Source organism: Trichomycterus rosablanca, chromosome 21 (genome assembly GCF_030014385.1).
Source record: "Trichomycterus rosablanca isolate fTriRos1 chromosome 21, fTriRos1.hap1, whole genome shotgun sequence".
Lineage (NCBI taxonomy): Eukaryota > Metazoa > Chordata > Actinopteri > Siluriformes > Trichomycteridae > Trichomycterus > Trichomycterus rosablanca.
Genome location: NC_086008.1, coordinates 7122081 through 7135101, shown reverse-complemented (window position 1 = coordinate 7135101; position 13021 = coordinate 7122081). Strand labels below are relative to the sequence as shown.

At 36.7% G+C, this 13021-nt stretch overlaps 1 protein-coding gene across 1 annotated transcript; it reads left to right on the top strand.

Annotated features, from left to right (window-relative positions):
* Window positions 1–1211: 1211 nt before the first annotated feature.
* krt1-c5 (keratin, type 1, gene c5) lies at window positions 1212–6317 on the top strand. The gene is made up of 8 exons (XM_063018303.1): window positions 1212–1592; window positions 2894–2976; window positions 3224–3380; window positions 3936–4100; window positions 4221–4346; window positions 5638–5855; window positions 6083–6108; window positions 6217–6317. The coding sequence occupies exons 1-8, from the start codon at window positions 1212–1214 to the stop codon at window positions 6315–6317; spliced, it is 1257 nt and encodes a 418-aa protein (XP_062874373.1).
* The last annotated feature ends 6704 nt before the right edge of the window (window positions 6318–13021 follow it).

Here is a 13021-nt window from a genome sequence, read left to right as displayed (position 1 = left end):
GAAAAGAGTTACAAAACAATTGATAAAGCTTTGGGACTCCAGCCAACCACATTTGCCTTCTATCTAATGAAGACACCTTAAAACATGAGTGAATCCTCTTCAAAATGGGTGCATCAACAACATCAATGAATAATTACAATGAATAAATATAAAGAACACAGACAAACAACTAAGGAACTACAGGTCTTGCATGTCTTAGAGAGGACCAGCTTTTTTAATTCCACAATTAGAAATAGACTTGGCAGTAGTGGAATTTAAAAGAAAGTTTTAATTTAAACAAATCACTGTTTATTTAAGCCTTTGGAGTGATATTCTGTAAAATGATGAGTCAAATGTGAAACTTTTTAGAAGATGGGCATAATGATAACACAGCATGCCTATAGTCACAGACATGGTATTGTGGTGGTGTGGAGATGCTTTAGAAATCAGAAAGCATCAATTGCCAGTGTTTTTGATAAAGCCTGAAAGCATTAAATACATGTAAAAATTTTAATGTGATTTGGAGTCTGTCATTCTATTCTAGGAAATGCATTTACTCAGATAATAATAATAATAATAATAATAATAATAATAATAATAACAATAATGATAATTTATTGTCACCGTCAACATTGTCAGCCAACATTACAGTGAAAATCAGTTTAGCAGCTCATCATGGCAGCAAAGTTAACACATACAACAACACACCAAAAACCAGTGCAAACAGACAGTAATACAGAATATGCAAGCTGTGAAGTAGCCTGACTGGCCGGCTTTGGCCAGGTGCAGCCAATGAAAATGGAGGAAGGGCCCAAGCAAAACCACCCTACGTCACCTGAGTGACTGGATGAATATAAATGACACCTGTTGTAAGCTGGCCTAAGCCACACCGGTTTGTGTCCATTATTTGGAAAGCCTCTGTGTAAGTACAATACCTTATACTACTAACATTTATTAGCAATGTAAACTTTTTTATTTATTTTATTTATGTATTTATGTCTGTAAAATCTGCCTGCAAAGTTTCCATTGTCATGTTTTCCTATTTAATTATTTATTATTACTTTAATAAAAATGTGCTAAATATACAAAAACACTGACCAGGTTTATAAACTTCTATTATTGCAATACAGTAGTGATATGAAATATGTGGATGGTTTATGTGGCTTGCAAGTCCACTGTGTTTATCTTTTTTCCCTACAGTATCAGCATTCCATTTTGTCCATCATAAAATCATGACCTCCAGCATCTCTGTGCGCACATACTCAAGCCGCCAGCCTTCTTTCTCAAGCAGCTCTTTGCGAGATGGAGTCAGTCGAAGTCGCTCTAGAGCACCGGTGTCTGTCACCTCAGTCAGCACACTTTCGCGTTCCAGATCCATGTCAGTGGGCAATGGGCTCAACATTCTGAGCAGCTTTTCTCTAAATGGCACCAATGACAAAGAGACAATGCAGGGCCTTAATGACCGACTGGCCACATATCTGAGTAAGGTGCGCTCGCTGGAGAAGTCCAACGCTGACATGGAGCAGAAGATCAAGCAGCTGATGCTGGAGAGGACACCTAAAGGCCATGACATTGAGGGAATGCTGGCTCAGGCTCGTGCTATTGCACAGGAGGTTTGGGCCAATATTTAAATCTTTTAAATAATGTATAAATACTGTCAACTAGTTATTTCCGTACAATAAGCCAATATTAATAGCTGTGTAATGCATTTGAGCATAATGTAAAACTTGATTGTGGGAATTGTAGGTGAGAAAAATTAAGAACTCAGAATGACTGCAGGTATCCTTTTTTCTAGAAAAAGTTAGCAGGTAGCCAATTCCTGGTGCCAGCAGCAGCTCAAAAGTGGTTATATCTTTTGAGTCCATTCTTTTTCATGCAAGATTTAATCTCTTTGATTTTCAAATTACTTTGTTTATTATTATTTTAAAGTTATGTGCCAAAGAATACACTGGTGATTCTTAAACTGTGGTACAAGTACAACTGGAGGTACACAAAGCACCCTTTAGCTGGTACTCCATATGACCTTGGAGTATTTTCCATGTGCACCAAAATTAAAAGAATGATTAAAAATTGATGGTACATTTTGATCTGTATTGTAATTATTAACAAAACAAGATATTTTTAGGACCTGCAAGCACCTGTTAACTGTTAGTTTCCAACAATATCATTAATATCTTACTAACTACATAATCCATTTCAGAAAGCATAAAAAGTTTTTTATTTCTGTTTTAAGGAATTTGTGTGTTTAAAAATATAGGCTCAGTCTACAGTCTTCTGAAACTTATCCACAAGATCCAAAAAATAATACCTTGCAAACATTATGTCATGGCTGAAGGTAACATACCAAGAAGAATGATTTCAGTGTTGATAGATCAGACACACCTGTTGTGAATGAGGATTATATGCCACCCGTCCATGCAATGTCTGATGTTACATTCAATACATACATCACTGCTAATGTAAACAGGCATTACAGAGGATACAGTCTGAACAAAGTTATGTTTAAAGATTGTAATTTACCTACATTGAAAAAGAGGGAAAAGCAAAAACCGAGGTTAACACCCAAATCACTGCACATTAAGGAGTATTGTGTGTGTCCTCTTCTGTGAAAAGGACCCCTATTAAAAATGTGTAAAAAGTGTCATAGTAAGTTCTTTTGGTAAATTAGCTTAATCTCACACTAAAAAATAAGGAAAATCCTTCTTTTAATTAAAGTAAATCTATTTGGAGAAAGAATGCATTGAAAAACAATAATTGGCAGCAAAACATTAAATTTTACTACCATGTTAGTTAAACTGATTAAATGCAATTATATACAAATCAAGATATTTTAGAACCAGCAAGGACCCGTTAACTGTTAGTTTCCATCAATATCATTAATATCTTAATAACCAAAAAACCTTTGCACTTTTAGGTAAGGAAAAAGACGCTGGAGAACGCTCGCATTTTGCTTGAAATTGACAATGCCAAGCTGGCAGCAGATGACTTCAGGATTAAGTAAGTGTTGCATGCACTTTCATTATAATTCTCATTGTTTGGAGTGTTACTTTGTTGTTTATGGGAGTTATTGTGGACAGCATGCATAAAAAACAAGACAAGAGGTAAATAATAATAGGTAATAATTCTATGTAATCTACTATTTAACCTTCAGGTCTAAAATAAAAGACACTGTAATAAAACACACTGTGTATCCTGGTAAAGTCCCTCTTGGATGTGTGTGACTCATGTATTTCTGTTTACTTAGATGGGAGGCCGAGGCAGCTCTTTGTCAGTCGGTAGAGAGGGACTGTGTTGCTCTGCGCAGGGCTAAACAAGAGCATGATCAGATTATTGCAACCCTCCGAGGAGACCTGGAGAGTCTGAAAGAAGAACTTTACTTCCTCAAGAAGAACTATGAGGAGGTGATGGTGATTTTTATACACAGACAGCTGTGAAGCTGCTGATTGTAAAAGGGAACACCCAAAGTATCCATTGACAACTAGAGAGCCAGGAGTGCACACACACACCCACACACACAAATGTTAGGCCTGAAGGATGGGTGTGTTTGGACAAGTGGGTGTGGTTCCCACAAATAAAGCCTTTAGGCCTCATCACAGTAAGCATGACATCAGTTTATAGTTCTCTATACAGATCACACAGAGCATTGGATACCTTATTCTTAGCGTATTGCTTACAATGAAAGTGTTTTAATTCTATCAATGAATTTTACAAATCTGATGATTTTAGATCACCAATTTAAAACTACCACCATTACACTTGAATAGTTTAAATGTTAGAATAAGACAAACATGAAAGAATGTCTTATTAAAGCTGTTCTAACATAAATTCATTCAACCTTCCAACACTGTAGCAATTCAGTAGAAAGTAATTATGATCACTAATGCCAAAGTCTATACAGTTATTAAGCCTGTACATCATCCCTGTACATCAGTAACCATCTTCTTTACTCTCTACAGGACATGAAATCACTAAAGGCCCGACTGACCAATGAGCAGGTCAATGTAGAGGTGGATGCTGCTAAGGGGCCAGACCTAGGAGTCATCTTGGCTGATCTGAGGTCTCAATATGAGGGAATTGCCAGCAAGAACAAGGAGGATGCTGAAATGTGGTACCTGAAGAAGGTCAACATGAATAAACATTGCTTTGATTCCCACAGCATACAAGTTTCACAAATAAACTACTTCTTTATGACTGTTTGAGGATTTCAGTCAATTTCTGCACCATTTTTGTTGTCATGTCAGCTGGAGATGCTGCAGTCAGAGGTAAAAGAGAGCAATGAGGCTCTACGCAGTGCTCAGAGCGAGCTGAATGAGAGACGTCGCTTCCTGCAGGGGCTCGAGGTGGAGCTGGACGGTCTGCGGAAGCAGGTAATCCTAAAGACCTTGACCTGATAGTACTTAACACAACTGTATATATTATGATAAATTTGTATATCATGGTTGGTTATAAATTACTGAAAATATGACAGTGCAAATCAAGATTTTTAAGAAATCTCACAGTAATGTCCAATGCAAGAGGCAATCAGCTAGTATAAAAACTTATTTATCATTTGGGTGGCTCGGTGGGTAGCACTGCCGCCTCACAGTGAGAAGGTCCTGGGTTTCATTGCAGTTTGCATGTTCTCCCTGTGTCTGCATGGGTTTCCTTTGGGAGCCCCAGTTTCCTCCCCAAGTCCAAAGACATGTAGGTTAGGTGAATTGAAGCTACAAAATTGACAAAGTGTAAAACGTAATGTTAAAATCTTAATAAATAAACAAATGTTTATTATTTGATATGTATAATTTTAATGGTGTAACATTATACATTCTTTGCTACAGTGTTGTATCTATCCTTTTAAGTCTTGGTAGAGAATTCCTCTAAAACCCAAATGTTATTTTAGGTAGTTTTTTTTAATGGTAAACATTTATTCAGTATTAAAACTTGTCATGATCATGCATACACTTTATTTAGCCACTCAGGAAGCAGGAGCCTACCACATCTGCTGTTTGACATGATATGTACACACACTGTAATTACCCAGGTTTACCCAGGGATGATAGATTATTGAACAATGACTGAGATACCACATGTAATGACAGTTATAAACTCATCCATTGTGGTAATAGTCACTCATCAGCTGAGTAATAAAACACTGTTGGTTCTACTTTAATGTTTGGAAAGAGTTTGCTGTTAGTTTATTATTTGGACTTTGATTTTTTAGAGAAAATCATACAGCTATTTATAGAGCATATTTGGCTTTGAGACCTCTAGACTGTTTGAGACCTCTGTAATAGTCTAGACCTGTTATGCATATTTTGTAGTAGTAGTGAATATTACATTTCTGATTTAATCATTTCTTTTATCAACATATTTAAATATATGTAATCGATCTGCATTCAGCTCCAGAATTTGTCACTTTTGGTAAAACAGGAAAAGCAAATTCCACCATATTTTTTAAATTCTCACTGAACTGCTTAAATTGCTCTAACAGTACATATTGCCTATTGCCTAATCTTTTGTGCATTTTCTTGTCTCTCTCATGTTGATGAATGCCTAATGTTGGCATGTTTGTTACCTGTTATTTGTACCCTAATGAAAGAGTATGGTTTCTGAATTATTTTCTATCATATTTCAAGTATAAAATTGAGCTAAATAACCACATTCTATGGTTCATTCCAGGTTAGTGTTTTGGATGGAAACCTTGCAGAGACAACTCAAAAATACACATACGAAATGGAGCACTTGCAGGGTACACTGACACAGCTAGAGGACGAACTCTCGCAGCTACGTCTTGACATGCAACGCAATAAAACTGACTATGAACAGCTACTACGAGTTAAGCAGAACCTGGAGATGGAGATAGCTACCTACAGGAAACTGCTGGAGGGGGAGGAGCTGTAAGTATTAAATCCATATATAGGTGGATTACTTAATGTTATAAATGTTATAGGCAACTATGTTAGAGGCTGAAATGGCTCTGAAATTGAAGCATATGTGAAACAACCTATAAAATGGAGATATACCTAGTATTATGGATGTGATTTCATATTAGAATTACCATGAATCACCACAACTATTTTCCATCCTAATCTTGACATTCATTTTCTTGTTGTGTGTTTTACAGAATAAAAGAAATTCCAGCCCCAAAAAGTAAGTTAAACAAGAAATTAAACATTTGATTTATTTGTTCTCTTGACACGTGCAGGATGTTGTTTTAATATATTTAACACTAACATATTATTTTTAATAATTTTGTAGAAGAGCCTGAGGTAAGGAAACGAAAGATCGTGAGGGTAGTCACCCAGACAATGGTCAATGGCAAAGTAGTTGAAGAAGTGGAGCAGATAGAAGATCATTAATGAGTCCTGCTTTGGCGACATTTAAATTTGTACTACTCAGTTTGCAATAACAAGTCTCATTGATTTCAGCATGTTGGCATGGGAATACTCTGCACAAACACTGGACGTCTTCAAACCTAATGTTTATAAAGCTGAATTTATAATCTTTGGCTTTGTTACACTGTCTGTATTTCTGGAATCAGTGCAAATATGACCTCTAACCTAAGTGGGTTTAAGAGTTACATTTTGATAACTTGGAGTAACCTTACAATGTCAAATAAATCTACTTTATTACACCATACTGTCTTAAAGTTTTCTTAGATTCAGTGTTGCACATTTTTGCAAAAAAAATGTTTTTTTTTTTTTTAGTATTTTTAGTTACTTTAGTTTCATCTGCAAAGAAAACATTCTCAATTTCAAGCACAGTGAAGTGTTTTTAATACTTGTAGAGAAATATTCAGGTGGTCTTTAAATTAAGACATGCTACTATGTTTTTTCAAAATAAATGAAGAACTTTTCCTTGACACAATCAAATTTTAGTCAGTTTTACAGATTTTTTGCTGTTATTCCAGAGATCTGTTTCACTTTCAGCAGCATTACACAATGGGCTCTTGGTGTAATATTGGCAGGATGCTCACTACTTTCATCAGTTTGTAGAACGTTTGTCTTGATGTGAATCGATTAATAGGATGCTTTCATAGCCTTTTCACTATCTTATTTAAATCAGTGCATTCTTGAATTTGTTTTGATAAGGGTATCATATTATCTTATATAATAGAGCTTTCAGTCTTTAATCTTATTAGTCCTGAAGTGTACATACCTTTTTTAAACTGAACTGTACATGATTAATTATTGTGTTCTAAAACTAAATACACTAAGTACAATTATTTGTGTTAATACAGAATGCATCAAATATATTAGTTACAATTCTTATCTCTGTCACATGACAGAAACCAGTCAGGCGACAATGTACTGGTGGTAGAAACCCTCACAGCTCTGTGGCACCACAGGGAACAAACAAGCCTCGCTACACAAACACAATGGTTTCCAATTTCACTGCTTTGTGATGATTTGGGAGTGAAAGACTCTACCTATCCCATTCTTGTATGTATTAAACTTTTTTCAGTAGATACAATAGCAAGTTTATAATTATTGGAGTAATTGTTTTGCTCCCTTCCCTCCCAGCCCTGAAGGCAAGTATAATGGGAAAAATCTTTGGATGTGATGAACATTTCTGTGTGTGCTTCTGAGTCACCTCATAATCATGAATAGGATCATTTAGTACTGGACTGACAGTAAGTTGGCAAAAATCAGTTTTACATGAGTTTTTCCACTTTGCGGCCTGCATGATGCAGCGCTGTTATGAATATGAACAGCAACAAACCTTACAAGCACAGCACCATTATCTGCCTCACAAAATGTTATCCTTTAATCAGGACATTTTTATTGTACAGCAAGAATGGAATAATTTAAAAATAATTCAAACTTCATGCTTCTGATACATGAGTGTAACCACGACAATTATCATAAATATTAGTTTAAGTTTGGGGGTGGGAGTGGCTGTGAAGATCACGAAAAACATAAATATGAATAATTTAGATCAGGATTAGGAATCTAATTTAAATCTTGCATTTAAAAAACGGACCTCTTGTAGCTAATCTTTTTTGGACAAAATGTGTTAAAACACGTTGCAAAATACTCTACAAATCCAAGAGTGGTATAAATGTACCTTTAAGTACATGTTATTTTCTTACCTTAACTGTATGTGCTCAACATTAAACAAAAAGTTGAGTTTAGATCAATATTGGCCTGCTGACGCCTTAACTGTACTTGCTCTAGCTGTAAATGCTTTAAAATAGTAATGTAAAATGTAAAAGAGTAAAATATAAAGATATTACTTAATATTACATAGAAGAAGTAATATATGACCTACTTCTTCTAAGTGAAGAAATGCTTCTATGCATGGGATTCATCACAACATTTCTTAAAGCACAAAGTGGACTCATGTTTCAGCAAAGGACAAAGCAGAATAACTATCGAACTGGCCTTTGGGCATTGAGCCTTTTAGGCAGTAATATCTGTCGTCCAATCAGATAATTGTAATCTAGACATGTACAGTACATCATGAACGTTGTGCATAAGATGACAATCTTTTAAAACTAGGCTTGCTTGAACTTGTTGCCTTGCACTGTTTGGTCTAGTTTGCACTGTTTTACTGGTTGTTGTCATTGCCATGTAACCCCTACTGTATAGTATATGAGATAGGCCTACAGTATTGTTGCCAAGAATATGGTTAGATTTAGAACAATCAGGGGGAAAAAAATCAATAGGAAATTTTAAACATAAAAGTGAATTATTAACCAATAAAAAGTATCTTACTTTAATTTGCCAGTTGTTGGAAAGAATGAATATAATTGATGAAATATGTAAACTTGTATCTACATAGCATACAGCAGAAGGTGCTTAAATCTATGTTGTTAAACCATGTGCTTTCAATAAAAGTAAAGTAATTAAGCAGACCTGTTACTCTATACTTTATTTTCATTAACAGTTTTATCTTGGTCAGGCTTTTGATGACACAGACTATCCTGAGAGCACTGGGCTAAAGGTGGGAACACACTTTGAACAAGATGCAACATTTACTTACTCATTCACACTCACACCTAGGGGTATTTTAGAATAGCCAGTTTACCTACTGTCATATTTTTTGTGGGAAGCCATGCAGACATTGAGAGATCATGTCAAACTTTACACACAGCAAACTCAGGCTGGACTTGAACCTGGGTTTCTTAAGATGTGCTGCACCAATAGCACCAATAGAGACTATAATTTATTGACTTTTTTCTACAAACTGACTGTAGCATGTGGCTCATTAGTTGTCCCACTAACTGACTTCCAGTAAGTGTGGACATGATCTACATGATACTGCCCCCTTCTGTATAATGGTTAAACTGTAAAATGTGCTTAGGAAGGATGCATCTTATTTAGCACCAATTTCATTTACATCATATGTGAATAAAAAATTACATTTTACATCTCTCTTATGTACGGAGCCCCTAAGGTGACATCCCCTAAAAAAAAAATAATGCGTGGCCACACCTTATTAACTTGTGGCAACGAGATAATTAAGTCGTGGCCACCACTTAATAAGGCATGGGAACGAGATAATTAAGTCGTGGCCACCACTTAGTAAGGTGTGGTAACAAGATCCTTTTATTTTTACAGCTTACACAAATCATACAGAATCAGATATATGCTGTAGGGGAATGTACATGGCCATAGATGATCACACCATATTCAACAGTTTCAACCTTTTTAAGTCGTGGCCACGATCTCATTCCCACGCCTTATTAAGTCGTGGCCACGACTTAATTATCTCGTTCCCACGAGTTAATAAGGCATGGCCATGCAATTATTATTTTTTTTTTTTTGGTGATGTCACCTTAGGGGCTATTTAATAGAATAGAATAGAATAGAATAGAATAGAATGCCTTTATTGTCATTGCACAGTGCACAACGAAATTTTTGAGCATCTCCTTGACGGTACATGTATGTACACACAGACATATATATACACATGTATTTACAAAATAAACATATACACATCTAGATACAGAAATAAACGTGTGGTTTTAAGAACTTTCCAGAAAAGAAAAGAAGAAGAAGGTTATTGCACGGTCCCTATAAATTGCACATTATTTCCTAGGATGTAAAGTTTGATAGTTTAGTGTTTTTATGGCGGAGGGGTAAAAGCTTTTCAGGAGTCTGGAAGTACGGGCCTTGATACTCCTATAGCGCCTACCAGAGGGCAACAAGGAGAACAGGTTGCAACAAGGGTGAAATGAGTCCTTTATGATGTTTGTGGCCCGACGCAGGCATCGGGTTTTGTAAATGTTCTCTAGTGAAGGCAGCTCAGTGTTGATGGTTCTCTGAGCTGATTTGATTACCCTCAGAGCAGCTGGCATACCACACCAGAATGCCATGGGTGAGTATGCTTTCCACCGTGCTGCGATAGAAGGACACCAGTAGCTGCTTGGACAGGTTGGCCTTTCTTAGTGTCCTTAAAAAGTAGAGCCGCTTCTGTGCTTTTTTCACTAGAAAGGTGGTGTTGGTGGTCCATGTGAGGTCCTGGGAGATGTGTGTGCCTAGGAATTTGAAATTAGACACTCTCTCTACTGTGTTTCCTCCGATGTCTAAGGGTGTAGGTTCCTCTCTCTGTCTCCTGAAGCTGATGACCATTTCTTTTGTTTTAGAGGTGTTGAGTGCCAGGTTGTTAATGGAGCACCATTCTGACAGTTTGAGGACTTCTTCCCTGTAGGCAGACTCATCTCCATTCTGTATTAATCCAATTACAGTGGTGTCATCTGCAAACTTGATGATTGAGTTTGTGCTGTGGGTTGGTGTACAGTCATGGGTGTAGAGGGAGTAAAGAAGAGGGCTCAGCACACAGCCCTGTGGAACTCCAGTACTCAGTGTCAGAACAGGGGAGAGATGGGCCCCCATCCTAACAGACTGTGGGCGGTTTGTTAAAAAGTCCTCAATCCACCTGCATGTGTGCTGGCTGACACCCAGGTTTAATATAACCTATGTGTCAAAAACAACACTCGCAAAACTATTCATTAAATAGTGCACTAGTTAGGGGGTTAAATATTTTATGCCTAAACGCATAAAAAATAATATTTGGCGAACTCTTGAAATCCTAAAATGAGCTGCTGTGAAATACTGCTGTCAAAATGATGAAATCTCATGAGCGGAGAACAACACAAGACACTTTGTAGTGTGTAGGAAATAGGGATTAGGGCGTCATTTCGGACTAGGCGTGATGAAGCGCAGTACTGTTGGGTGCGTTTCAAATCGCTCACTTTTGTGCTAAATATCATAAAACAATAAGCCACGAGAGACCGTGCGTTACTGCGATTTTATCACGGGGAAGGATGTTTTGGCACGACGCGAAGCGGAGTGTCTAAAACGTCTTTCCCCGTGATAAAATCATAGCAGTAACGCACGATCTCGAGTGGCTTATTGCTTTTATAAAACGGCGGTCTACATAAAATGTAATAAGAAACAACGTTTAATTTATAAATGTTTTAATTTACAAAAACACAGCATTCTTCTGCGAAATCAGGTAGTCCGTTAACAGTGTTGCCAGGCAACATGAGGGCGAACATAACATTCGCAATAAACATTCCTCCACAAACACTATTACACTATTTCTTGAACGAAACACCCGCTTAATGATTACGATTACTGTTTATATTAATCTGGACATTTCCATGTATAGTACATGACTTAAAATAGTGTTCAACCAAGTTTGTACTTTTTCTTTTCAGTGGCGTATTAATATGGAATGATGTGAGGTGGTCATAGGTGTGTGCGTATATCGGGGATTTTACAACGGCTTCGAACGCGGCTCAGCCAATCAGAATTTAGGACCGGAACTATCCGTGTTATAGACCGTTTGAAATGAATATTCATGAGTCCAGGAAGTGACGTAGATGTTCCTAAGACGCTTCCGCTTGGTGGTAAACAGCGCTCAGAACAACAGCGATTGACCACAACTGCTTCAATTGTTTTGCGCTAGTTCAGGTCTGATTTATTGACAGTATGTCTAAATTAAAGTTAGGACCATGTTGTTCGGTTGGCGGATGTTCCCTCAGGCCGGGTACAAACTTGCTTTCAGAAATAAAGGTGAACAGATTTCCAAAAGAACGCACAGCGAAACGCTTGGATTGCTGCTATAAATAGAGACGGCTGGATACCCACCATCAACTCTTATAATAAATGTAATATACTGTATATTATTTCATAATAAATATTGTGAACAAATGTACTCAGTTGAACGCTGTTCTCATGGTGTCTTGTCCCTGACGTTTAGCTTACGTGTATTAAAATACGCAGGCGCTTAATATTTGTATTAATAGTACAGAATAAACATAAGCCTTAAAAAGTTTACATTCCCCTTATAATACGGTGTAAAAGCCATAACTGTATAGGACTATATTTTGGGGAAATGTCACTATATGGAATTATATTAACAGCTTAATTAGCTTAGCTTCATTATTAAATGACATGTAAAGAAACATGGTTCTACTTTTGTAATACAAAAAGTAAATAAACTATTTATGAATACGTTGTGCTTACTGTAAAATATTTCATGTATTTCCAGTTAGGCTATAAAAAATAGTTTTAGCATTAGCTAATATGTTCTAATTCAGATGAGAAGTAATTCCCTGTGGTTTGTCATATTTTTATCATATTATAATGGCTCTTAGCTCAACAGACACAAAAGGGGAGATGACACAATAATGATTTTAATAATTAATTGTATGCTTCCAAACTGCGGTGTGCTTTCACTGCCTCTCTGGTGTAAACACACTCCGTTTCAACAGGGTAGTGATACACGGCTGGGTCTGTTACCTCAGGAAAACGTTTTAGGTCAGAGGAAAAACACTGACTTCTTAAATTCTCCTCAAAAGGGGCTGGTAAAGTTACTTGATGATCTATCATTCATTTCTGCTAATATCGCGTTTGTTCCGTGTTCGGGAGACTCGCAAAGTACGAGCTCGTCATGTTGACAGATGGATGGATGTTTAAAAATGGCGCTACCGGCAAGGCGAAAGGAACAGACATGCGCAGTAGCGTTGTTATTGTTTACCCTCATTGAAACGGTCTATAGATTATGAACACTATATTTGTACCCTACGTAGTGTGTAGAGTTTTATTTG

What these genes read in the sequence shown, in the direction of transcription:
- krt1-c5 (XM_063018303.1), top strand. Translation starts at nt 1,212, where the DNA reads ATGACCTCCAGCATCTCTGTGCGCACATACTCAAGCCGCCAGCCTTCT. An exon ending in TGGACGGTCTGCGGAAGCAG is followed by an intron (nt 4,347 to 5,637) that starts GTAATCCTAAAG and finishes GGTTCATTCCAG; the next exon opens with GTTAGTGTTTTGGATGGAAA. An exon ending in CTGCTGGAGGGGGAGGAGCT is followed by an intron (nt 5,856 to 6,082) that starts GTAAGTATTAAA and finishes TGTGTTTTACAG; the next exon opens with AATAAAAGAAATTCCAGCCC.